The sequence below is a fragment of the Melospiza melodia genome, chromosome 3 (assembly GCF_035770615.1).
Source record: "Melospiza melodia melodia isolate bMelMel2 chromosome 3, bMelMel2.pri, whole genome shotgun sequence".
NCBI lineage: Eukaryota > Metazoa > Chordata > Aves > Passeriformes > Passerellidae > Melospiza > Melospiza melodia.
The window spans coordinates 71,817,941-71,844,330 of NC_086196.1; the positions used below are offsets into that span (position 1 = coordinate 71,817,941).

The 26,390-nt window shown below is 40.8% G+C and overlaps 1 protein-coding gene across 2 annotated transcripts in view; it reads left to right on the forward strand.

Annotated features, from left to right (window-relative positions):
• The window catches only part of TGFB2 (transforming growth factor beta 2), a 58,838-nt gene extending 51,889 nt beyond the window's left edge, over positions 1–6,949 (forward strand). The window contains exons 3-7 of one of the 2 annotated variants that reach the window (XM_063152221.1): positions 780–912; positions 1,031–1,141; positions 2,882–3,056; positions 3,614–3,767; positions 5,535–6,949. In XM_063152221.1, the coding sequence (XP_063008291.1) occupies positions 780–912; positions 1,031–1,141; positions 2,882–3,056; positions 3,614–3,767; positions 5,535–5,693 (732 nt within the window). In that variant the 3' untranslated portion in view covers positions 5,694–6,949. Of the gene's footprint in view, positions 1–779; positions 913–1,030; positions 1,142–2,881; positions 3,057–3,613; positions 3,768–5,534 lie in introns of those variants that run through there. The other variant, XM_063152222.1, reaches the window with a different exon arrangement.
• The last annotated feature ends 19,441 nt before the right edge of the window (positions 6,950–26,390 follow it).

Sequence of the window (26,390 nt, forward strand, 5' to 3'; positions counted from 1 at the left end):
CAATTGTTTTTGTCTTAGGGTAAATAATAGCAGGCTATTCTTGTATATAGGAAGGCACTCACTGAATTGTTTGCCTGGGATGAGGAGGACTGTGGACACTTGAAATTCTGGTCATGCAGGGCCTGGGTTTCTTTTGTTCAGGTATTTTTTATTCCTTGATCAGTGGAAGCTTTGCTGAAACATTTGACAAAAATACAAATACGGCCTGTATCAAAGTTTGGATGGAAGCAGCCTCACCTGGCACAAATCTATGCATGGCCATCTGTTTAATGTATGATTAGTACCCAAAATCAGAGGGAAGGCTAAAAGCATGAATAAGGCAATACCATAGGTTAGTTATAGGGGAGCAATGTAATTTCTTCAGTGTACAGACTACATTGTACAGCCTGGACTTTGGCATCTTGTGCTCTAGCCAGTATAAGTATTACTGAGGAAGGTGAAATAGCTTCTTTTGGTGTTCACTGTGATCTCTTCAGCAGTTGTATTACAGGATAGGTTTTCAGGGCAGTTCTTTCTGTGTGATTTCTCTCACTAAGGAATATGTGATGGTATGTTTTGCTTGGGAGCCTAAGCTGATTTCATTAGGGTGTTTTTACATTTTTCTTCTCCTTACACACCCTGAGAAGATTCTTTGTGAAAATGTGCACAAATGTTCATCTGCTGCATAGAGGTTTCAGCTGTAATAGTTTCTTGTGCTAGTTTCTAATGTTAGTAGTCCATTTTAAAAGCAACCAGGTAAATGTTAACCTGTAGGAAATTTTATTTGTTGTTTCTTTCAGGTTTTAAAATCTAAAGAATTATCATCACCAGGACAGCGCTATATTGACAGCAAAGTAGTTAAAACAAGAGCTGAAGGAGAATGGTTGTCTTTTGATGTCACTGAGGCTGTACATGAATGGCTCCATCACAGAGGTGACAAAAAGTGCTCTTTGCCTTCACTCCTGCCCCAGCTGCTCCTCCAGTAACTCAGGAGTATTTCAGAGTCATTCCACATGGGAAAACCAACTCCACTCACTTTTATGTTTTGCAGACAGGAATCTTGGATTTAAGATAAGCTTACATTGTCCATGCTGTACCTTCGTGCCTTCCAATAATTACATCATCCCAAATAAAAGTGAGGAGCTTGAAGCAAGATTTGCAGGTAATTAAAGTAAAAAAAAACTCCAACTTTTTAAAATGTTGTGGTATGTACTAATTGAGGAGGGAAATAAAAAGCTGTTTCTGCCTTCTAAATGGCATTCAGCTGATTGAAAACTTGCTCATTTGAGAATTGTGATTCTCAGCTGGTAGGAAATTATACTAAAGTCACAAGGGTAAAACTGTATCACCTGAACAATTCTAAAATCACAAGGCATGAAAAAGCTGTCTCTTTCCATGCATGCAGCTTTGATGTCCTTAAAAATCTGTGTTACAGTTTGCAGCATGCTCACAGGATATATGTACATTTTTGGATTTTGTGCAGACTCTTGCACAGTTTGCCATCCACTCTTGGATAGTAATGAGAAAATAGCTCAATATTTTCAAAATTATCCTTTTGCTTTCCATCCTAGTACTGTAATGAGTCAGACTTAGTTGAAAAGTTTGGAATGAGTGGGCATTAAAAACAAAACTGTGTACTGAGGGTTATGACTATATGTGTTCTTTATGGACAACAGGCCAAGTGATACAGAGTAAATATATGAAGTTTGTATAAACTCTCTTGTGTTTTTGAGCCATTAAACTTTCAGTTTCACAAAAGAGAAATTATATTTAATTTACTGTACTACAATTACCGTCCACCAGCACACATGAATCTATAGCTATATTATATTAGAACTAATTTTAACCTAAATTCTGTTCCTGAAGTTCCCATTAATTGAACTGTATCATGATTTGGTTCACTTGTGATCCAAGTATTTGGCTATATTCCTTGTCAAGTATTAAGTTTTTCTAACTGTTGTTTCACTGCATTGGAATTTTTTCCTGTAAGTAAATACATGTACTGTATATATGATTAAAGCCATTGTGTGCATTTAAAAAGTGATTAGTATGGTGTTTGGTCACTAAAATTGCATATGTTAAGAGAAGAATAGTGTATCTCTTTCTGTTTAGATGGTATTATCTGGTTGGGGAGATTATTTTCTAAAGGATGTTAACAAAAGGCATAATGTGACTCCTGTGAAAGGCCAATACCTTGAGTCTCTTGTCTGTGCTATTGCCATGGTAAGAAGCTAGTAAGGCAGTTAGTGTTAAAAGAGAATACAGAATGTGAGGCCATAGATTGCCATTTCAAGAAGAAATGCTTTAATCAGTGTCTTTTCCATGCCCATATAAAGGAAGAGACTAGAATAACTAATTTCTGGGGAAAAATAGCAGATTTAAATAAACTGGTAATGAAAGATGGGGAATTTACAAGTATCATAAAGGAGTGAATATGATGGTGGAAGCTAATGGGATAGAAGTAAGAGTGGAAAATGAAGGTGCAGTATCCAGAGCATCTTTAAGTGTGTTAAAACGTTTTAAAAGGTACATACCTGTTAAAAGTTGGGAGTACTGCTCTGACTGAAGCAACAAGAGAATCACTGCTTGGGGCATTTGAGGCTAAGACGTGCAAGATGCAGTGACTGAAGTTACCTTCTCTGTTACTCATTGAAATGTTTTTAGTAAATGTAGTGAAATGGCATTAAACAGATGTGAATGTGGGAGGGTTGATACAATAGCTAACATGAGAACTGTGAGTATCTTAGGCATCTTGGGTTGAAATTTGCCCCCACTTCCCCTGTAAACATGCCCAGCTGATACCATCATGGCCCAGTTTCTGAGGTTTTTTTAAAGAGATGGTTTATTTAATTTGTGAAGAAAAAGCAACACAATGTTTATCACCAAAATGTATTTTTTGAAGGTATTGATGACTACACATATTCCAGTGGTGATGTGAAAGCTTTAAAGTCCAATAGGAAAAAATACAGTGGGAAGACCCCACATCTTCTGCTAATGTTGTTACCCTCCTACAGACTTGAGTCGCAACAGCCCAGTCGGCGGAAGAAGCGTGCTCTAGATGCTGCCTATTGTTTTAGGTAACTATGCCTGCACATCCCATATTCTTACACAGTGGTGGGACACTGGAGGTGTCATGCAGTTGTTGATCATGTTTCTTTACAGTTAGCCTTTATACAGAATGCAGATCCTCAGGGCTCTGTGTGCAGCAGGTCTCTGCCCAGCGGTCTCCAATCCCACAGAGACAGATTGTTGTGACCTTAGACAGGAGAAGCTCAGTTCCATGTGGGATGATTCCCAGATGCATTTGCCCCATAGTTAGAGCAAAATTATCACCTTCACTTTGTTCACCTACTCAGAGTCTCCTCTGTAGGACCTGGAAAAAAGCACTTGAATAATCCTCCAGGGAAGCCATTAGCTTTGTCTGTATGAGCAAGTCCTGCCATGTCCAAGCATCCTGCAATAACTGTAATTTCAGTTACAGCATAAGCTACTATTGATCTGATTTAGTTGAGAATTTTTGTGACTCAGACCTGCCTTTCTGTAAAGGATGATTTCCAGGGAGCAAGCAACTGGATTACTTTTATTCCCAGCGTTGTCTTTGTTATGACCGATGTGTTTGTATTTTATTTCCCAGGAATGTGCAGGATAATTGCTGTCTGCGTCCACTTTATATTGACTTCAAGAGGGATCTTGGCTGGAAATGGATTCATGAACCTAAAGGATACCATGCTAATTTCTGTGCAGGAGCCTGCCCATATTTATGGAGCTCAGATACTCAGCACAGCAGAGTGAGTAATGCATTTGCTAATTTTCAGCTTCTGGGACTGACATCAGCACCAGTATTCAGAGTTAGTCTCAGTAACTAAGGATGATGAAATGTGGCCCTATAGAGGAACTCACTCATGGCCTCAAGCTAGTTGAAGCAGGAGAAATGTACTGGCCCAGAGATTTGCTTTCTTTTATGTGTTCATTGATATGAACACATGGTTGGATTGAATACTTCTTGTGAGTGTGTAGCCTTTGGAGGTGGCTTGGAAAAGGCCTTTCAATACAGACATGAGTGGAAGATGGCACGATGAGTTTGGTCAGCAAAGACACTGAGGGAGGCACTTTGAGAGTAACAAAAGGGCTGAGTTCTTCCACCTGGTTATCACCTCTTTTATGACCTGCCATACTGATAGCTGTCCTCCTTTTACTTCAAAAGACATATTCTTTCTTACACTTTGAAAATTTGTATGGGAAGGAGGGACTTCTTTTGTATGGGGTGCTGATAAACTGAATCATAGTTGTCTGAGATGGGACTTTTTATTTTAGGGATTGGATGTGGTATTTTAGCCAACTGCCTTAGGATGAGTAGTATTCTGCTGTGAAGTGCTAATTTCCTCTCAGCTGTCCCTAAGGATGTCTAGACAGTAAATGCAAGAGACAGACATTTGCATCACAGTTGTCATAAAGTGAGAATTTCACCCTCGGGTCCATACTAAGAATGATGTCTCCCCTTTTTCAAGCCTCCCTTAAAATGACAGATCAGTGTCAGCCAGCAGGGACAACTTGCCAAGCCCAAGGGACAGCTTGAGTTTCTTTTGGTTGGTAAAACCGTGATACCATGTTCTTCCTGAGCTTACAGACCCCTTTTTAGCTGTCACTGTCTGTGACATTGTACTGTTAGCAATGTCAGCAGGCAGAGGTATAAATAAGGTGAGTGTGTTTCTGTGCTGGTGTGGAGTAATGGTGTACACATTTTGGAACTGCACTTGTTTTTAAAGGAAAGAGGAAGAGTAACTGTCATGGTCACAAATATGTGGTTTGGATAATTGCCCCAGGAGCCAGAAGTTGCCTAATAAAGTAGTTAGTGTTGCTGTCCTGAACAGATCTTCTGTCTCTCTAAGCTGCAAATGTTGTGTGGAAGTTCTAGGAAAAGGTCACTTGGTGTTTGGCTAAGGCATTAATGGCATCCTCAGGAGCACCTATGCATCATCAGTGGCTAACCCTACATACTTCCCTTGCAGAGAACCATGCATAGGAATCAGGGTGACATAGGTGGTGACTCCATGCATCTGGCTCTCAGCAGGAGTAGCTGCACCTTGAGTCCTGCTGCTTGCAGGATGGCATTAATGGACTTAATTAGCATAGCAGAGGGTAAAAGAAGAGGGGTGCCTATACTCTGAGGAGATCTCTCTTCTCTTTGGTCACTTGTAATTCCAAAATCTGTAAACAGCAAATGGCAACCTGAAGAAACAGATAAAAACCTTTCTATTTCCTCTGTATTCATAAATATGGTGTGCCTGTTGATCCAAAGGGCATCATTCTACAGGCAGACTCCAGACTGCCTGCTTTGAGGCTTAAGACTGTATGGACAAAACCTTAGGAAATTTGGGCATATTGTGATCACTAGATTGAAGTGGAAAAGCATAAAAACCCCTAAATTCCAGGAATCTTTATACCATTTTCAGTGGGCATTCTCTCAGGTGCTGTGGGAGGAAGGGATGCAGAAAACAGTTTGCTCATTAGAGGCAGCTGCCTTAATCTCTCTCTGTTTTGGTTTCTACTTCTAGGTACTCAGCTTGTATAACACCATAAATCCAGAAGCTTCAGCCTCCCCATGCTGTGTGTCCCAGGATTTGGAACCCCTCACCATCCTCTACTACATTGGAAAAACACCCAAAATCGAACAGCTTTCCAACATGATTGTCAAGTCTTGCAAGTGCAGCTAAAGGATATCCCTGAAACAGCATGACATGTGTTTATAAAAAATAAAGATAACCAAGGGAAAAAAGAAAGAGAGAGTGAGAAGGAAAGAAAGAAAAATAAAAACGCGGATTCATCAGTGTTAAAAGGAAAAAAAAGAAGAAAAAAAAAAGCGGTACTAGTCTGAACTGTTTGAAAGTTTGTTTTGTTGTTTTTTTTTTAAACTGGCATCTGAAGCAAAACATTGAAGGCTTTTTCCTACATTTCACCTACACATAGTGTGAGATAGACAAGAAGCAAAGTTAAAGAAAAAAAGAAACCTTTTAAAAAATAAACACTGGAAGAAATTTGTTAGTGTTACTATGTGAAAGGAAAAAAACAGGAAAACCCCATGAAGTGGAGTTGCTGTATCTGTCCCGTGCCTTACTTGATCTCTCTGTATTGTTATGCAATAGGCATCCTACCCATTCCTCTTAGCTATAGAGTTAACAGTGCATTATTTATTTGTGTATAAAAACTATCAAATGAACATTTCTGTATCACCATTGGGAAAATGAAAACCAGCCAATGTGGACAAGGTGGAGACCAAATAAGCTGCCAGAAATACATATAAAGCCTAAAGGAACACGAGCTCAAAACAATCAGAAAAGTAATGGTTAGTTTAGTTCAATTAAAATAGAAATCAGTTATTACATTACTGAGAAACTCTGCCTTTAAAATACCTTATTTTTCATGCCAGCTGCCTAGAGAGACTTCTTGTAAGGTCTCAAACCCTTGTTTTAAATACTGAATGATTTACTAATAAAGGACACTCTGTTTCAGTCTCAAAGACAAGTCTATAAGATTTTTTTTTTTTACTGTAAATGATTTAAAATGTCAGTTTAGTAAACCAGTGAAATATTTAACATTTACTGGTCTAATCTTCAGACCTTAATATGTTGCTGTATAGCTATGCTATGGGAATTTTTTTGTTCTTTTGGTATATGTAACCATACCTAGAGTATTACAATAGGTGGGTAGTAAAAGCCAGCTTAATTGGAAACATATCTGTAGATCTCTATTTGTAAACTATTAAAAAATTACGTACTTTATGTGTAATGTGTAAATTTTCACCATATTTTTGTACTCTGTAATACTGTCAGCTCTCATGACTTTGAATTTGAATTTGGGGCTCTTTTTGATCGCTCAGAATCACGTGTTTCCCTCTAGCTGGCCAGTATGAGTAGAGTCCCTGTATTTTGACTTGCACTACAAATACATGTTTTATAATAATTGCTATACATGTGCTTTGTATATTGTTCATCATTATGACATAAGCTACCTGACTCCATTTGTTTTCCTGTTTTATAAAAAAGGATGGATTAAAGCAATCTCCCCCCCTGCTCCCTGCTCCTCCTCCAGCTGTCCCCGTTCACAGCGCTTGCATCGCGATGCAGTTCAGATCTCTGGGCCTTCCCGTTTTCCCGTTTCCTTTCGGCTGTGGACATTCAACAGGTGGGCAGGGAGAGAGGAGAGGAGAGGAGAGGAGAGGAGAGGAGAGGAGAGGAGAGGAGAGGAGAGGAGAGGAGAGGAGAGGAGAGGAGAGGAGAGGAGAGGAGAGGAGAGGAGAGGAGAGGAGAGGAGAGGAGAGGAGAGGAGAGGAGAGGAGAGGAGAGGAGAGGAGAGGAGTCGAGTCCCAGCCCTGCAGAGGATGAGCCCAGCGCTGTGCAGGGGCCGTGGGCAGCGGCGATGCCCGTGTGTGCACAGCGCAGCGGGAGCACAGCACACCTGGATGCATGCACCTGGCACGGGGAACTCGCTCCTGCAGCTCCTCCGTGGGGCTGCTCCTGTGCAGGTAACACAGGTTTGGCCTCTGCAGCAGCACAGCAGGGCCCTTCAGGCTCTTGGGGTGTGTGTAAGGATTGGCAGGATCAGACCATTGATTTTTGCAAGTTTACCAGTTTTTTTCTCAATTGAGTTGATGCTAAAGCTTCTTTTGAAAAAAAAGAGAAAGGAACATGGGGATTCCTGGGGTTTTGTTGTTTTCATATTGTAGAGGGAGTAAAAAGAAACAAACCACATCGCATACTTCATTTTGAAAAAAAAACCCTAACATAAATAAGAAAAGAATACGGAAGAAGGCACAATCGTTTCATTTTATGTGATGGATGCTACTGCAGAGCAAAGCTGGAAACCTTCAGTGCAAGCATTCTGCTTGGATGGGAGGGACATTTTCTGCCACTGTCCTGAGCAGTGTTGGGAGGACGCTCCTGAGCTTGGTGTTGTCAGTTCCAGTTTTAAGAAGTGCAGTCTCTTTGGCTTCAGCAGAATACTGGTGCAAAACTGAGGTGCCGTGGTGGCTTGCAGAGGCAGCTCCTCAGGACTTCTGTGGAGCCTGTGTTTATTGCCTAGATGGGAACATAGCCCCAGGGATTATCTAATCCCACCCACTGGCCCACGAGGAGAAGGTGTGTTAGACTTCTGATTTATTTAGTGAGCTGAGGTGAACAGGTGAAGAATCTGTCCTGCTAACACTTGCTTGAGCCAGACTAACTCCAGTGAGAAGATGCACTGAACTCAGTGAAACTCCTCAGGGTAATACATACTCTGGATTTTGCTGTATAATGACAGCAAAATTAGTTTTATCAGGTTCAGTATGAGAACTGTATTTTTGTTGGACAAGAGAGAAAACAAGGGTGAGCATATTTTACAAAACTTAAAAATGTTTTTGCAGTTCTCTGATACAGGAATGCAGCTTTCAGACTAGTTTTGAAGAAGTGGGATGGGAGATAGCATAGTTGTCCAACTATACTCACTGTGTGCTGGATGCAGCTGAAAATTTGAACATGGATTTGAAGTTTTTCTCTAAGCATAGAACACTATTTCTGTAAGTCATTGCCCCAAAATAAATTTTTTAAAAAAATTCTAGTGTTCCTCAAAATGCACTGATAGTATTTGAAATTCTCTATTTTAAAGCTCCTACAATTTATTTTTTCTTGTTCATTAGGCATGTATTTCCCTTTAATTACCATGGGTGTTAGGCCTGATCCTACAATATGCAGAACTCATGGGTGAAATTCCCCTCTGCAGAGTGGGGTAACGTGAGTCCTTAGCACCTCTCAGGTGTGATGTAAATACCCCTCAAATGATCTTCAGATGAGTCTGCAACAGCTCAAGGACTTTGTGCTACGGGGCCTTATTCTAGCAAGGTGATTGCCACTGCCTGAGCAAAGTCCCTGAGATCTGATGGGAAATGTTCAGCATCTGGAAAGATCAGACCCAAGGGGGGCTGACTGGGGCTGAGGGGGAATCATAGCACTTAGCTGGGTGGGGTAGGACAGCACTTCTGATGTGTTCAGCATCAATACAACTGTATGGATGGCATGGTTTAAAGGCAAAAAAAGAAGGAACTTAAAGGACAGCTGTGTTGTACTTTGGTGATTGATTACTCTGTATTTTAACACATTGTATGTCTGTTTTTGTGGTGCTCTAGTGGTAAATAAATTATTTCAATTATATGCTGGTGTTGCTTTCGTATGGCAGTATTCTTCTGGCACAGGCAATTCCTCAGCCCTGGAATGTTAAATCCCTGCAAAGCCTGATTTGGTGTGGGATTTTGGCATGTGTGACCTTGATGTGGTGCACTGCAGGCTGAGGTGAAGCACATCCGCCCAGGGTGAGGGTGGATCATATCTGCTCTGGGGGTTGCTCTCCCCTCAGCCACTGTAGTGGATGTCTTGGTCGGTAGACAGCTGCCTCAGTATATCAGTTTACCAGGAGCAGCTATGTGGCACTTGGAAGTGTGTTTTGACATAAAATAGGATTCCCTAGTTTGTTTTCTATTTCCATACACTCTGCAATTTGCAATTGCATTATCTAAGCAAGTAAGAATTAAGGAGCCTGGAATTGCAGCTTTTCTTTGTCAGGCTCTAGTCACTTGAATAAATAAAACTGATGGCAGGAAGGACTTCAGGATTGAATCACTGCTTTTAAAGTTGATGAAATTATATGTGAAAATTCTCCCAGAGCAGGGACTGCTCTCCCTGGTGCCTTCTCTGGCATCTAAGGAGTGCATAGCATTTCTTGGCTTGAATGAAAGAGCATGTTTATTCCAGATTGTTTAGGGTTATTTTGATAAATTTTAACAAATGGACTCTGTGGTCTGTCAATATGTTTAAGAATGTAACTTGGGATGAGCATTAAAAACAATCTTAGGGGCAATTCCACCATGGTTATGCTCCAACCTTAATTGATTTCAGTGAGTTTATGCGGGCATAAAACTGTAGTCCTTCAAAATTTTCCAGATGCCAATTTTTATTCTGACTATGTCTAGCTACCCAGCTATGTGCTTTGACATGAATGTAATCTTCCAGCCTCATTCTTACCCTAAGAAGCCCTCACACTGAGATGAGAATACCTTGCAGCCCTGTCTGCTGTATTTGAAGTCAGTGAAGAACAGGAAGGTTTGAGGAGGAATGCTGATTGGACATTGTAGGTGAGAAAGTGGTCACGGTGCCTGTAACTAAGGAGGAGCAAAGTGGAGGGAACACTGTGTGCTGAAAGAAATTTTATAGCATGGAGCTAAAAAGATGGAAGATTTGCCATGATAATGAGATTTATGCAGAGTATTTTGATGCTGGGCTTGTCTTCATTTTGTTAACACAGCCTCTCCAGACTGTATTTGTGAAGCCCTTACTGTGCTTGAATCGAATTGTGGTTAATAAATGTGGAATATTCAATATAGGAAAAAAACCAAACCATGTAAATGTCTTGAAAACTGTTTTTTAGGCCAAAATCTGCCTCTTAGTTCAGACAGAACAGATTCTATGAGGAGCCATGAGTTCTGGAAGAAAATAAACCAAGAGGTTATGTAATTATATGTGGTTATAAAGTAGATGTGAAGTAATGTAGTTGGCTTGTCAGTGGGTATGGGTGTAACAGTAATTTCTTCATCTGTATAAAAATAAAATTAAATGGAACAGAAAGCTGATGAGAACTTCCAATCAAATTTGATATGCTCATTTAATGAAGTAACCTGCTGGAATCTAATACAGAACCCCTGGGGTATAAACCTTCCTTCAAGCAAATGGTGGTCCAAGAAACAAGTATTTCCTATAAATGGGTGTTTGAGTGCCAAGACAAGATGATGGCAGTGATCATTGATCTTTGGGTCTCAGCACTGTTTGCACATACTATACGCAATTCTGATTTAATAATTCACAAACTCATTCCAAAAATATTTGCTATGAGAAAGGGAACAAAAGATAAAAATGGCAAAGGGGACCAGAGTCTCTTGCTGTTCAATGAAACACCATGAGCTGTCACACACTGTTTGGTCCAGCTAATTAGAGATGGATGCAGCGAAAATTTTAACATGTGAGTTCACTTTTGATCAAAAATCAAGTGTCTGGTGCTCTGAAGAAGGGTTCAAACCTGAATCACTTCAATGAAATCCCGTTAGGTCCAATCTCTGCTACTGGTTTGTAACCAAACTTTGATCCCCAAAGTTGTTGCAGGGGTGTGTGAGGCTTTGAGCTGAATATGTCTGAAGTTCTTGCACTTGAGCTGCTCTGAGTGTGCCAGATGCAAGTCCTACACAGCTCAGTCTTCTGTTTTTTCTCCCAAGAGCAAAGGCACGCAAATATAATTGCCACTCATATGAACGGCAGTTGGAAAGAGTCAAAATGTCCCTGTGCATCAAGGTGTTTCCAGAGAGCCAGGAGTGTTACAGGTCACCTCATTCTTGAGTGATTTAAAGACCAGCATTGTGGGACTGTGAGATGGGGTTTTGCCATCTGATGGAAGCCACGTGAAATGAATTGATGGCTTCATTCCAGTTCCTAGTGTAAACTTGTTGCTAGTCTCCAAGGATATGCAGACTGATTTCATCCATCAAAAGCAGAAAATATCTTTATCCGGAAAAAAAAAAAAAAAAAAGTCCCTTTTTTTCCCCCCCTTTGGAAAAATGTAAATACAAGACAAAATATGCAGCAGTTCATGGGCAAGTTATGCATTCCTCTGCAGTGTGTAACCTGTTCTCAAAGAGGTGGTCTGGATCAATTTGTGAACAGTTGGGAGGGAAAGCTGCATTTGGAGATACTCTGAAATATATTATTTCCTCTGCTTCTTCTATGAAACCCTCAGTTACCATAAGACACACAAAAGGGGAAAAAAAAAAAACAAACAAAAAAACCAAACCAGAAGACTGTAAATAAGCAAATGAAGTGACGTTTTTCACCGTGATACCCAGCTATGATGTGTAACACCAAAGGTAGATCACTGCAGATCCTGAGTGTCAGATACAGCCAACTGATGTACACAAGCTCGGGTCACAGAAAGAGGAGCAGGAAAGATAAACACAACAGAAGGTTTTTGTCAGCATAAGCATAGGCCCTACATCACACCACAGGAAAACTGGACTAGTTTTTGTTGTACTTTTTGCTTTGGACTGCTTCCATAGCACAACAGGCCATTCCCATTTCTCATGCTTTAAGAAAAGGGGTATCTTTAGGGAGGTAGGAATTTACCTAGGAGTAACTGAAAGTCACCGATACATTTTGAGATCATTAGCAGTCAGGAGACAATTTAAATGAGCTGTTAACAAAACCTTAATTAACTTTTCCTGTAGCTAAGCTCCCCTTGCTGTTCTCCTGGCCTCTATCTCCTATTTCAGTGTTAAAAGTTCCTCCACTGCTTTGTGGTAACAGATGGAGTCTATCAAATAGTCAAAATCTCAGCAAGTATCCCAAGGACTGAGGAGGAGATCTCAAGCATTAAACCCCCAGGTTTCTCCAGCTCCTGATCCCTTAAAGCAGTGCTGTAACACACCAGATTGTGCACAAAGCAGGACCTCAAATGCCCTCTCAACAGTGTGCTACCCATGTAAATGCAAAAATACTCTGTTTTGATCTCCACAAGATACTCATGGACTCATTCAAACAACCTTCTCGTTGATCAGACCTCCTCTCCCACTGCAAGCACTGTGAGCAATGTAGGAGGAATCCATGACTCTCACCCCTGCCAGGGGAAACTTATCCTTAGATAAATCTGTATATGCGAAAATATGTGTCATGGCTTGCAGAGAGGAAAACCCCTTTGCCATGGTTTTTAGCTCAAGTAAATTTCTTCTCAGTAGCTGTTAAAGTGCTGTGTTTTGAGTTCAGAATGAGATTGGTGTTGATAACTCACTGATGCTCTGGGCTTTTTGCTAACTCCTGCTTATCCTAGGATAAGGACTATTTTCCCCCCTTGTTTCATGCTCTGCCAGTGAGGAGGTGAGCAAAAGAAACTAGGAGGGGTCATAGCTTGGGCAGGTGACCTGAACTGACCAAAGGGATATTCCACACCACAGAATATCATTCCCAGTGTATAACCTGGGGGAGTTACCTGGAAGGACAGCCAGTCTGGGTTCAGGAAGGGGGTCTGGCATTGGTCTGTGGGTGGTGAACAACTCTATTGTGCATTACTTGTTTTTTTGCTTTTATTGCCAGTATTATTATTTGCCATTATTATTCTATTTTAATTTATTTTCAACCATTAAAATGTTCTTATCTCAACATACAAGTGTCACTTGGATTCTCCTCTCCATTCCACTGGGGTGAGTGGGGGTTGTGTGGTGCCTCATCTCCAGCTTGGTTTAAACCATGATATACTTGCAAGCAAGAATTTACATAGTGAAAAAGGTAAGAATCAAGTCATGTTTGATCCATTTCTGTGGATGCATAAATTAAAGTAGTATATATAAATTTAAAGGCCTTTTTAAATTTACATTGGGCTGAAAGGTTTATTTTTTTTTTCTGTAATCATAAGCCACTCCCTCTATTTGCTAAGTAACTTTCCACTTTCTGGACAGCTTCACTACATGTATTCTTAGCAGTCTTGCTGTATGGCCCCAGGGAGGAAAAAAAAAGGAAATTTCAGAGACTGATTCTCTTCTGGGTTACTCCATAATAGCAGTTTGGGTTTGTAACTTGCGTTGCTGGATGCAGGAAATTACTTTTGGAGGCAACAGGGTTGAACTGACTGGTCTTATTCCCAGCTCTCTTACTTCAGCTTCACTACAGCACAACTATTTCAACAAGGGACAAACCAGGTTTTAAAGTCATTTGCCTAAGAATAGTCAGGCTCAGTTTGCTATTTTACTAGAGCCTTCACACAAAGCATATGTGTTCGTGAAGTGTTGAACACTGATTGCCACAGTAGCCTGCAAGAAGGCATTTCTATTGCACATTTGAGCTTATATTTGAAATCTAGAAGGATGATGAACATGGCAGTATTCTGGAGAAGGAAATTGATTTTCTTATCATTTAGATTGGTGCAAGGTGTTGCTGCCATTTTTCTCTCATCCGGCAGCATTGGAAATAACATTCTCTAATGCTGGAATCAATTCTTGTGCTGTATTTATTGCATGGGTGTAATATATAACTATAACCTGGGGAAAACTATCCTTTTCAGTGTTCACTATGCTTATAGTGCTCTCAAATAGTTTTCAGTCTGACCTTTTGATATTGGAATCCAGCCCAGAGATAAATTTGTCTACACAGTTTTATCAGGCTTTGCTGAGATATCTTTGACTTCAGAGAGTAACAGGTAAGTATATTTGCCTTACACTTTTCAATCACACACAGCTCAGCTTGAGAGCCGAATTCAGTCATTTGTGCTCTAGTTTGTTGGGGTCACAGTCAGATGAGTATATCAGCTTTCATTTCAAACATGAAAGCAGATTTTCAATGTTCCTGACTGTAAAGAAAATCATAAAACCATGAGCTGTGTTGAATTAACACAGCAGCATCTGCTTGAGTCTGCAGAATTACCAAAGCAGACCATGGAGTGAAACTTTGTTCTTTGTAGCTTTTCAATGGAGAATATGCTCTTTTCAAAGGAAAGGCTTTTCTCCCTGCCTCTGCATACAGCAAGAATGTCTTACAAGTGAAACAACTGTCACCTTTTTTCTTGGAATTTAAGAATGAAAACATCAGGATTTCAGGTTCTTGTTTGTGAAAAAAAAAACAAAAAATAAAGAGGAAAAAAAATAGCTAAACTCTTTTCAGCCTCGACAATATTCTTTCCCCCCTCAAAAATGCAGCATGAACTAGTCCTCCTGTGTAAGTGTCCTAGTGAGAAGCCTCTCTGAAAAGAGCTCTGCCCCTTCCTGTCTGTATTAAGAGGGCAAACACCTCAGTGCCAATACTCTTCACCAGCTAATGGAAAGGATGACAGACCCCTCTTAAAACTGCTTTTAGCTGCACTTCTCTTTGGCAGTCGGGCCTTTGTTCACTGCTGAGCAGTGGCAACACGACAAGAGAATAAGGCTTTAATGGCCCTTTGAAATAAGGTAGATGCAGAAGACAAACTATGTTCAGACACATCTTGGTGTTCAACCACTGTCTGACCTAAGAGAAATGTAAGCGCGAAGGAATCTCATTCAGCAAAAAAGTGACCACAAAGAGCAGGAATCGTACTCTGCATCTCCAGAGACAAACAGGCAGAAGGAGAAGGTTTTTTACCAAAGACCTGCTTAGGAAAGTGTGGGAGCAGTGACTCTCAAGGCACTACAAAATATGATGACACATCCCTAGGCTGGCCAGGCACTGTGTGGGAGTAGCTTCATTACAGTCTAGTTTCAGCTTCCTCATGCACTTGGGTTGTTTGGTGGTATGTGTCTGTCTCTGAATCTTGATTTATTCCTTTGAAATCTTTTCAAGGGTAATCTGCCACAGAATGTGTTTGTATAAAGGGATGAGAGCAGCAAATGTCTACATGAAAAATAAAGGTCAATCAGACACTTCTCATGTGAATCATCATTACACCCATACTTCCTGCTGGAATAATTAGGAGATTTGTTTAGAACACTGTGCTTCTTTTGATTTATTCCAAATCTGTTGTAAATTACTGACTAGAGATTACATGCTGAGCATCTTTGTACTGAAATAATTCTTAATCCATACCAAAAATTTTCAACTTGCTTTAAGGGAACTGCTTCCAAAGGCTAAAGGACAAATCTGTTTCTTTTATCTCTTCATTCTGCAGCCTGTCTCCTGACTTTCTCTGTATCAATGCCATGAGTTCATGGCATTGATTTGCTTGTACCTTATGTTGACGTTTCTTGAAAAAGTGTATGGCATTGAAATTTGTCCATCAGTTTGCCACATTGACCATTGATAGCTAGGAGACACATGAGGCTTTGAGTAAAATGTGTTGACTTGAAGCTGAGTTCCTAAAAGTGAAAGAAACATTCCAAATTCCTAATCTTGGAGTCCATAGTCCAAAGTGCTTTTTGGGTTCCCAGTTATAGTCACCCCTCTTCAAGTCTGCTTCCAGAAACTAAACAGGAGGTACCTTTCATGATGGAAACAGAACAGGAAGGCCAGAAAGCTCTTTAGATCTGCTTATAGGCTTGGAAACCTAAATATATTCCTAGCTAAGGAATATTTACGTGAATACAACTAACCATTTGCAATGATCAAGTAAAGAAAAATTCTTCTTGCCCCAAAAAAGCAAAGGAGACTTCTCTGCAGAACACATAGTGAAAAGGGCTGGTTAAAATGGGGATGTTCCTGGAGGCGTCCAAGGCCAGGCTGGATGGGCCCAGGACAACCTGATTTAGTGAGTGGTATCCCTGCCCATGGCAGGGAGGCTGGAACTCCAAAATCTTGAAGGTTCCTGCCAAACCAAACCATTTTGTGATTCCATGATTAGCTCCAAATAAATCATTAAATTGATGCTGCTGAATAGCCACTGGATTTTCAGCATTCAATTAATGTTTTATTTGTTTGATTGGTGTATTTTTGGAGGGGTTTAAGATAAAATTTGGTACATTCACTCAGTCTTCAAATCCAGCATTATTTAACTGCTTAAATGAGAAATATTGTGCTTTTATGTTACTAGTTTAGTGCAGCAAGCAAACAGAGATCAAAGTATCTTGAGAACTACATTTAATTATAATCGCCGCCATAAATGCCAGAGCAAGATGTGGCTCTGTCATAAAAGAAAACACAGTAAAACAATATTATGCAGTTTACAAATTCCATCAAACCACTGTACAAATAAACAATGCTACTGAATCACACAACAAATCATCTTACAATTAGGCCACACAAGACCATCTGGTTTGCAAACCAGCCTACAAGCCAAAGAGGAAAACTTTGAAGATAAATATTGCCATATGTGGAAGCCCAGGAAAAAATATTGCTTACTAGCACGGAGCATCATTTTGAAATGTAATTCTCCGTGGGAATTGAAGATTTCTTACGGAGGCTAATATGTTTTGCAAGAAACCTCACAAAATGGAAGCATAAGGTATTACAGATAGGCCCAGAGACTGCAAAGGAATGAAAACCCTTTTAAAGCAGCTGGATTTAGCCTGTCTGCTGCTTGAGTACCTAAGTTTAATTGGAAGTTGTAGCTTTTTCTCTGTCCAGGACATTTGTCTAGTTGTATAAGGGAAACATCTTGTTCTTTCTCAGTCAAAGTGTACTGATAATGGAAAAAAGTAGAATTTGGTCTACATGAGCTTTAAATGGCTGAAGTATTATTATTTTACCACTCCTTATTATACTGATAATCAGAGACTCTTAGCATTCTGATGGAACAGTTTTGCAAAACTCAAGGATCAAGACTTACCAAAGCAAACAGATATTTGGAAAGTCTGTTTTCAAGACACATAATGCTTGTGCAGTTCAGGAGACTAGAATTTAGCATTCTTTAAAAACCAAGGCACTGAAAGACACCTAAAAACAGACACCAGCAATCAGTAAGGATGTCTAAAATCTTCTCTTATATCTCTAAAGTCAGAGGTATGTTTCTCCTTAATGTTGGTGATTCAGGGTCAGGTCCTGAAGTGTAAGGGTCAGTAAAGGAGAATATTAAAGAAAGAAGTAAATCACAAAAAACACAAAATCAACATCAGCCACTTATCCATCTGAACAAATTTTGATTAAAATAAAAAACGCAGAAGTGTTTCATTTGTTTGAAATTTACAATCTCTGTGCTTTTCTGCTGGTTTGTTCCTAATTTGTTTTGCCTTATACCATGAAGGACCATGAACATTTGAAAAGGGTTTATCTTTCATGCCTTGAAACAAATAAATGGAAAAAAAAGTTGAAAATAATAATTTCAAATAATTTCAATAATTTGAAAATGATAATTTCAAACATTTATAGAATGATAAAATATGCTTTAAACTGCATTGGTTTATATGCGTTATATAGGGTATAAAATTGCTTGAAAGCTTATAATTGACATCTCTGGCTCATTAAATGTTTTCTTTCTGTCACAGGTATTTCTCATAAAGTTGATCAAAGGTTTGGATTCTCCAGAAAATGGCTCATATGTTAAGAATAACTCAGAAGTGCTGAAGTCACATTTTTATTCTTGCAGGGTTACTAATGAAATCTGTACTCTTCGTGCAGAGGTTTTAGAGAGATGGGTTTAAGCAAAGTTTTTACAAACTAAGCAAATACCTTTAAGAAGGCGGCCCCCACTCCCAGTTTTCAGCCTCGCAGCAAATGTAACATCCCTACAGTTGTCCTGATTTAAAATTTTTCCCATCTGTGGTGTCCAGTGTATCATCCTTTCAAGAGATGTTATAAAACTAATTGGGGTTGTAGAGTTTTTTTTTTTTTCCACTAGGACTTGAAGTTGCACACAACTGTGTCACATCTCAAGCTGTCCTGGTGCACACTGAGCTGGGTCTCCATTTGCTGTGTTAGTTCAGTCCAGTGATTTTGTGGGAGGTCTGATTTATGTCAGCACATGCCTCAATAAAACAGAAAGAGAAGCAAAAGTGTTGTTGGCCTGACTTTGGGTATGTGTTGGTTGGGGGCACCACAATATTTTATCATGTATTCAGTGGGTGCTGCATGTCACAGGGAACACTATGTGCTTTATGTATATTACCAGCTCATGAGAGTATTTTGCTCTCTGAAGCTTCCCCTAAAGCTCCTTAGGAGCTTTAGGGTGGAAAAAACATGGCCTGCTCTAATCCAGCTATAACAATTGAGTCTTTCCTCAGGTTTGCTGGCTGGTGTCTTACATGGTTTGAGGTGCAGTCCCTGCATTTTCAGGCTGTTGGGACTGCATGGCCAATGCAGAGTGGAAGATCTCTCCTTTGGCACCGCAGGGCAGCAGTTTTCATGGAGATTCAGAAGGTGATATGCAAAGGTCTGTCAGTTAACATCATATATTCACCCCAATTTTGTCAGGCAAGCAAGCAGGCTCTGCTTGCTCACAATTTATGATCTTTGCATTACTTGCTGCTTTTTTATTTCAGACAGCAGCAGTTGTTTTGCCAGCATTGACAGCAGATCTAAACCTACTTGGAGCAAGAGGAAGACTTGGTCTTTGCCCTTTCACTGAGGCATAGATAGCTCAGGCTGTGGAGAAAACCAAGACAAGTCCTACCACTTAAAAGGGCTTTCTCCCAAATGACTGTGGTCTTAGGCTTTGACAGAGCAGCTCTAATTCTCCTGCTGGATGTGTGCTTGTGGCCAGGCATCAGCACTACCCCAGAGATTGTTTAAAACAAGTGTGAGTCACAGAAAGGAGAGTTTTGGATGGCAAATTTGGAAAGGATGAGCTGGGTAGGGCAGGGAAAGGCAAGAAGGGTGCCCATGGCTGAGAAAAAAGGGCACTTATGTTCACTTTATCTCTGTGTTTCTTGCTCTGTTGTTTGCCTGTCTCCTGGTATTTCCACCAGGGCTGCAGCCCTTAGCGTGCAAACAAACAAACAGTCAGAAAGAAAGTGCCTGGATTTTGTCTGAAATGTGAGCAGGAGATGCAGGAGATGAAATCTCCCTCATCCTTGCCGGGGCCTGTCTCTGCAGCTGATTTTAAGCAGCACTGAGTCATGGCAAAAGACATCATGTTGAAGCCAAAGAAACCCTTGCCAGCATCCCAAAGGGGATTCCCAGCCACCTCACTCGTGCAGTGCCTCTGGCATCCAGTGGCTTGCCCAGATTTATTTATTTATTTGTTTTATTCACCTCTGTTTTGTCTGGAAAAGACTTATCTGTTTCTCCTCCCGAGGCTCAGGTCTTTCTTTCAGCTCCTGCCAAATTCAAGGGCCACTGGTTTTGCTAGCTTCTTTGGAGGAGGAGCCATCCCTCTCCCTCGTCAGGCTGGCCAGCAGCCAGCTCCTGGGACCTTCGAGGAGAGGGATGCAGTGCCACAGCTGGAGGGAGAGACATCAGGTGAGAGATGTGGTGTTTGGCACCTGCAAAGGCTGTGGGGCTGAAGTACCACCCTGGGACATGGCTTTAGCCCTGGGCTGATCTTCCAACAGGGACACAGCCCCTTCTCACACACGGGTGATGGGAAAGGCAAACTGGATGGAGGCAAGAGGAAAAGCAATGCTCAGCAGCACCAGGAAAATTTGCCAGGCTATGAATGTGGCCCTTAGCACCTAGCATGTGTAGGCTTAGCACTGCCACAGAAAGCTTCTTTCCCCCTTGCCAGCAGTGCCATTTTGGCTGGGACAAGACTCTCAGCTGCTGCCACAGCCAGGCCACTGTCATCCATGGAAACACACCAGCTTGATTCATCTTGGTATTTCCATCTGCGCCTCACTTGGAGAGCTGCCCAACCATCACCTCCAAGGAGAGGGGCTGCTGGGTGGCTCACCCCTGGCACTCACACCACACCAGGGGCAAGGAGTGGACCCTTCCTCAATTTTTGGGGTGTCTCAGGTTGGCAGGGGCCCAGTTGTGCTCCCAGCACAAGCTGAGAGCCAGCGGGTGCGGGGGAGAGCATCGTCAGCACCGCCGAGATCCAACGCCCTTCACGGCGGCTGCACACACAGCACTGTCCTGACACTAAATAAATAGTTAAAAAAGAGATGCAGAGAGAGAGAGTGAAACATACACCCTCCATTTCACACAGTGTCCAGAAAGCCTGACTGTCAGCATCACCTGGACTCCCTCCAGACAGGTATTCATTACATAGATTTGACTTTTTAAATACGATAGAAATGAGAACTGCAAACTTAATATGTTTTTCTTCTTGGGAGATGAGGGGGCAGGAGGGAGGGGAATAGCATTTACCTCATAATTTCCCTTTCTCTTCCCCCCTCTGTGTAAGCCACATTATTCTTTCTGCAAAGGTACTTGGGGAAACTTGCTAAAATTTTCCCTCATGCTTGAAATTTACTTACCCTGGGTAACAGGAAATGTGGTGTCTTGTGATGTAGATTGTTATACCAGATGGTAATCTTAGCACATGCTATTTGTGTAGATCTGTGGTGCAAGTGAGTCATCATTTGTAGCTGACCTTCACTGCTGTGAAAATACTTCTTTCAATAATAACAACAACAATGACAATAACAATAACAAACAACCTTTCGACAGGGCTCGCCTCTGCCTGGCGTGGGGACAAGGGCCTGCTGTGCAGCCAGGGAAGGTGGGTCCTGGGCTCTCTGCAGAGCAGAGTTACAATCCCTCTGGAGCAGGATCCAGGGCTCGTTACGAGTCTTTCCATTGGCTCTGCTGAGCTCTGGATCAGGCCCAGGTCGTGTTGCATCACATTTCTTTACAGCCTCCTTACATTCCCCTCTCTGCACTCCTTTGTTGACAGAAAGCACTTGCCCTTTTTCTGCCATGGAGGAAGAGGCTCAGCCCCATAATCAGACCTAAATAATGTGACCAGCTTGCTGCTCTTTCCAAAGTCCATGCAAGCATGCTGAATTTGGCAGAAAGAAAAGACTGTGAGATGCATTACCCTGAATCAAAATTGTGCTTGCAATTTCCTCAGCTTAAAAAGGAGCTTTTTTTACCTGAGACAGGTAACAAAGCCCATTGATATTTCAATGGTTTTGCTGGAGCCTCCCACAACACCTGTGGCAGCTCAGCCTTTCTTATCCCTTTTTGTTGTCTGCACAGATAATTCTGAATACAGGTTCCTGCCTCAGAAAATCTGCAGATCTAAGCCCAGATCCTGCAAGAGTTCTATTGGTGCAGGATTGAACTCATAAATTGAAATTACAGTTGTTATTAGTAGTGCCACTGTAGTCCTGTAGAAATCCAGACATAGTATTTGACTCCAGCGTTTCCTGCAGCAATGAATTCCACTCTGGGAAGAAGCATTTCCTTTCATTTTCCTGAAGTTGTCCTTCTACTGTGGGATTTAAGACAAAGATTCATTTTTCTTTCCATTAAAATTAAAATACTGGATGCTAGCAGAAAGTGGTTTCTGGCTCTTTGTAAATATCAAAACCTCAGAGCTTACTAGCTCTGATAGCTTTCCAGAGCTATTCTTCCAGGCATTTCAGCATCTACTTCACTGTGTCCTAGGAAGAGGGTGAGAGTTTCAGACCAGGGTACATATTCTGCTTAGAAAGTTGTTTGATAAAACAAATAAAGCATTTAAGGAAGGAGAGCCCAGAAGCCTATCGTATGTCAAACTTTTCAAAACCAATTACAACTCACATCTGATAGAGCGAAAATCACACTGGCAATTAGATCAAGAATGGCTGATTAAATTCCTCAGGCTCCCCAAATCACAACGCCAGTATTTGTTTCAAAGACCTTATAATTACTGTATTTAAAAGGCTGTTATTCAATACTCTCCTCTAACTCTAAATTGCTCCTGATGTCAGCTTGAGGTACATGAAATTCTGCCTATGCCATATGCTGTGGCTGATCAGTGCACATGACCTTCATGGCAGCGTGCGGATCTTTTGCTTTGTACTAATCTTCTCTAAGATCAGAGGAGATGGATACTGTAGAAGAGGCAGTAGGTCTGACTAAAGGTCTATTAAATCAGCGGAAAAACTGGATGTTAATGGACTTTAGATCAGGTCCTTTGTGACTGATTTTGCTGGATCACTGTTGCAATAAAAATGCCTCTTTTCTCATGCTGAACTGTGCTTATCTCCCAACCAGGGGAGTACAAGTGGCACATACATTCATCTTAACCTACTCCACACTTTTCAGCTGCTTTTATGAGTGGACTGACCAAGCAGGAGCTAGTCGCAAAACAAAATTTTAAAAATTACTTTGGAGTGCTGTGAAATAATTTATTTTTTCTACAACCTGTCTTGTTCAGAAGAACGTCATACGTGTTACACTGTCCTGCTGGTAGCATTGGTAAAGTGTTTTAAAATTGAAGTCCATTTTCTTGCTCTCACATGCAGTATATGCAGCCCTTGTAAAAGACAGAAAAATTCCTGATGTTTGAAAAAGTTGCTTCTGGTGCCAAAGCAGACAGAAAACGTCTATGCTCCTGTAGAAATGCAAGGGGAATAAAGCTGTTTCTAAGGGGATAAATGTCTCTCCTATTTCCTATTCCCTGTTACTTTGGTTACTGTTACTTTTAAACATTCCTAGCATTTTGCACATAATAAAAAAATGGCAAAATCCCTGTTCATTTCTAGACACTATGTTCAAACCAAAGCTGCTTGTGTCAAAGAAAAGTGTAAAGACCAAACTCCATCCCACCCCAGTATAGGCACACATTCTAGGTGAAGCTCTTGATACTCTGCTTTTTGAAGGAAGGAGATACAAAAGAAAAAGAAAATAAAAATGAGAATAAAAGTTGCACAAGAAGGAGGACTTTAAAAACATGATCATAAGACCCAGTGTTCTGCCCATTATCTTTGGTCTTATGATCACCACCAACTGCATTTCATCCTTCTGTGGTTTGGTCCAGGATGCAAGTCTTATGTATGGCCATGTTATGACATGAGAGAGGGTGCTCAGCTGTGGATAAATGTGACTGTCACAGCAATTATTCCTTGCATCCAGCCATCATCCCCTCTTGCCCTCGACTGCCACTCTTTCCCCCAGAGCTGTTCTTCAAAGGAAGCAAACCAGCAGGCAGCCCCTGTCCCCATCCCATTACCAGAGCCACAACCAGTGTGTCCACATCAGGATCAAGAGCTCACCACCAGGAACATTTCCTGCTGGAAGCCTTCGTAGCTGTACTGCAGATTGTGTTTCTTTTATTTATTTAGGGATCTATTTTCAGCTTGGTATCTATCCGTGCTCTACCTATGGCAGAACAAGAGTTTGCTGGCCATCTGAAATATTTTTTTTCCATAAGCATTGCCCATCAGTGCCCCTGGGTTTGTGTTTTGCAGGACAGACTGCACAGGATCCATTTGTACTTTAATAACCTAGTAAAATGACTGAAAGCTGCCACTATAGGTTTGCTTCTCCTGAAAGTATTTTAGCTTTCATTAAACAGTAGCATCTGTGGCTTTTTTTTTTTTTTTAATTCTTAAAAGTGTAAAAAACTCATTATTTATTTTCCCCAAGTGTTACACAGAAAGTACCTCTGGCTGAAGTATCTTCAAATATGGCATTCTCTGATGTTCCTCATTTGTCTGTCATTAGTATTATCCTTTAGTAACCTCTGGCTAAGGCATTCTTCAGATATGCAGTTCTTCTGGTAACTTATTTACTCAGGACACTTGAATTCAGAGGCAACATCTGGATTTCCATGGAAGCCAGCCTTACAGCTTAGCTGACTGAGGTACCACAGAGGTCAAGAGAACTGCCTGTGGTGATACTTTAGCTGCCACTGAACTTAGGACCTTCCTGCCTCCAAAACACTGTGTTGTAACTGTCAGACTCTCTCATCAAAAATCATATTCCTGGGGATGATCTTCTTTCCTTGGGCCCTGATTACATCCTTCCTTTTTCATGGTCATTTTTAGGCCAAATTTATCTGTTCACTCTATCAGCCCTGCAGCACTGTCTTAAGAAATATTGCTTTGCTCTGCATTTGCTTCCAAATCATATTTCAGTGTTTTCTTCAGATGACAAACAAGGTTTGAAAGAGTTCTTTTGGCTCTTGAAAAATGATTTTCTGTTCCTTGCATATTTCTGAGATGTACAGGTATTTCTTAATCTGTGATCATCTTGTGAAATCATTACTTGTTCGGAGTGTTTTGAAGCCATAAAAATCCAAACAAAACAGAACTGTATTGTCTTCAGCTATTGTTTGTGTGTTAATTAGACATCTCTTTGAACAAACGGTGTGAACTCTTTAATAAACTTGTAATGAAAGAAATATTCAAAACCTCAGTGATTAATGAGCAGATGTTAACAGGCAGTGCAAGCTTATGGGAAACCATTTCTAATAGTGATGTCAACAGAGAACAATTCACAGACATAATTACTAAAAAATTATCAGAGACTTCCTTGTCAAGTATTTTGTATGTTTATAAAGCTGTTGGTGACTCATTTTAAGCAGTCTGGGAGACTTATTTGATTTGGAATCGGGGTTTTATTATAGCTTAGCTGTTATGTAATAGTTTACTCAGACAGAATGGTCAGCTATTCTTCCATCTCAGCACAGTCCTTATGTGTGCACCGAGATTCCTTGTAATTCTTTCAGCAAATTGTATCTAAATGCTTTTCCATACTTTGGAAATACAGTTCTCGTTAAAGCTGAGTAGTAGAACAGCCCTTTGCTTAATTACCCATTAGATTGTCTGCCATCCACTATAAAGTTCAAATGCTGCACTTTTAGCCACCCTGTGCTGCTCAATTCCCTGTTCCATGTGCAGCAGCTCTCTCTGACATGCAAGCAGCCTCAGTAAATTTTGCCTGTGTTTGTTTTAGAGGTAATCTCACAGCAGGCAGAGTGCTGAGGCACTCTGCAGGTGTAATCACTAATTTCTTAGGTTACAGCACAAACTGCAATTAATGTTGCCTGACTCTCCAATGTCATTAATGTTGAAGTGAAATAATCTGGATGTAATTTTCGCACTGGCACTAAAATGACATTTCAGTGAATCCATGACTTTCTTTTTCCAAGACATTCCAGTACAATCAGCTATAGAATTACCTGTTTCTTTGATTGGTTACTGTCATTCCTTCAGATGAACTCCAAAACCCAAACTTGGAATGTTGAAAAAGGCAAGCACAGCTGTCCTCCATTCCTGGCTCTTCTCCAGGGGACTTTGAAGATTTTATATAGCTGAGATGTAGCTGGTATTTGTAGAAAATACTGAGATTTTTGGATGTTAATATAGAGTTGCTGTTTTGATTTCTTTGTATCATGGTAGTGACAGGCTGTGGCAGATGAAAAATGCCCATAAACACCATGTTTAGATTTGCACTACCAAACTGTGCTTGGTGTTGCCAACAAACCAAGATAGTTTTGGGCCACTGCTCTGTGAACTCTCTGTAGCAGACTGTTGATACCTCATATTTTCTGATCTGCAAATACTATTTAAATTAATTAAAATCATCAGCTGCAGTCAAACCTGACACAATTTCCTGGAGAATTATTTTGCTGCACAAACACAGAAGCTTATCAGTACAAACAGGTTTTGTGAGCAACTCAGATCATAATTGTTTTGGGGCAGAAATAGCCTATATTTTTAATATGCATAGCCAGCCAGCTGTTTTTGGTTCAGATAAGGCCCTAGTGCACATTCTCAACCCGCAAGGAGCTTCAGAAAGATTTGTCAGAAACAACACCTTCCTAGAGATGGCACTGGTGGTTTGGTACTCCAGGTGTCAGAGCGCTCATCAGCAGTCAGAAGGGATTATTGCAACAGGGAGCAGAGATGTCAGAGTTTGACCCACTCCTCCTCCATATAGAAACTTTTCTGTGTCTTAGAGAAGAAATGCCTCAAGGAGTTTGGCTTCCAAGGGTCCCTAGAAGCCAGTTGGAGCTGGGTGCCTAAAACCCATTTCACAAGTGCTCTGGGAGCAAGAATGAACAATGGACTTTTGTGGCTGGAACTTTTAAGGGAACTGCAGCTTTCTAGGAGATTATGAAAGCATTTTTAATCAGCA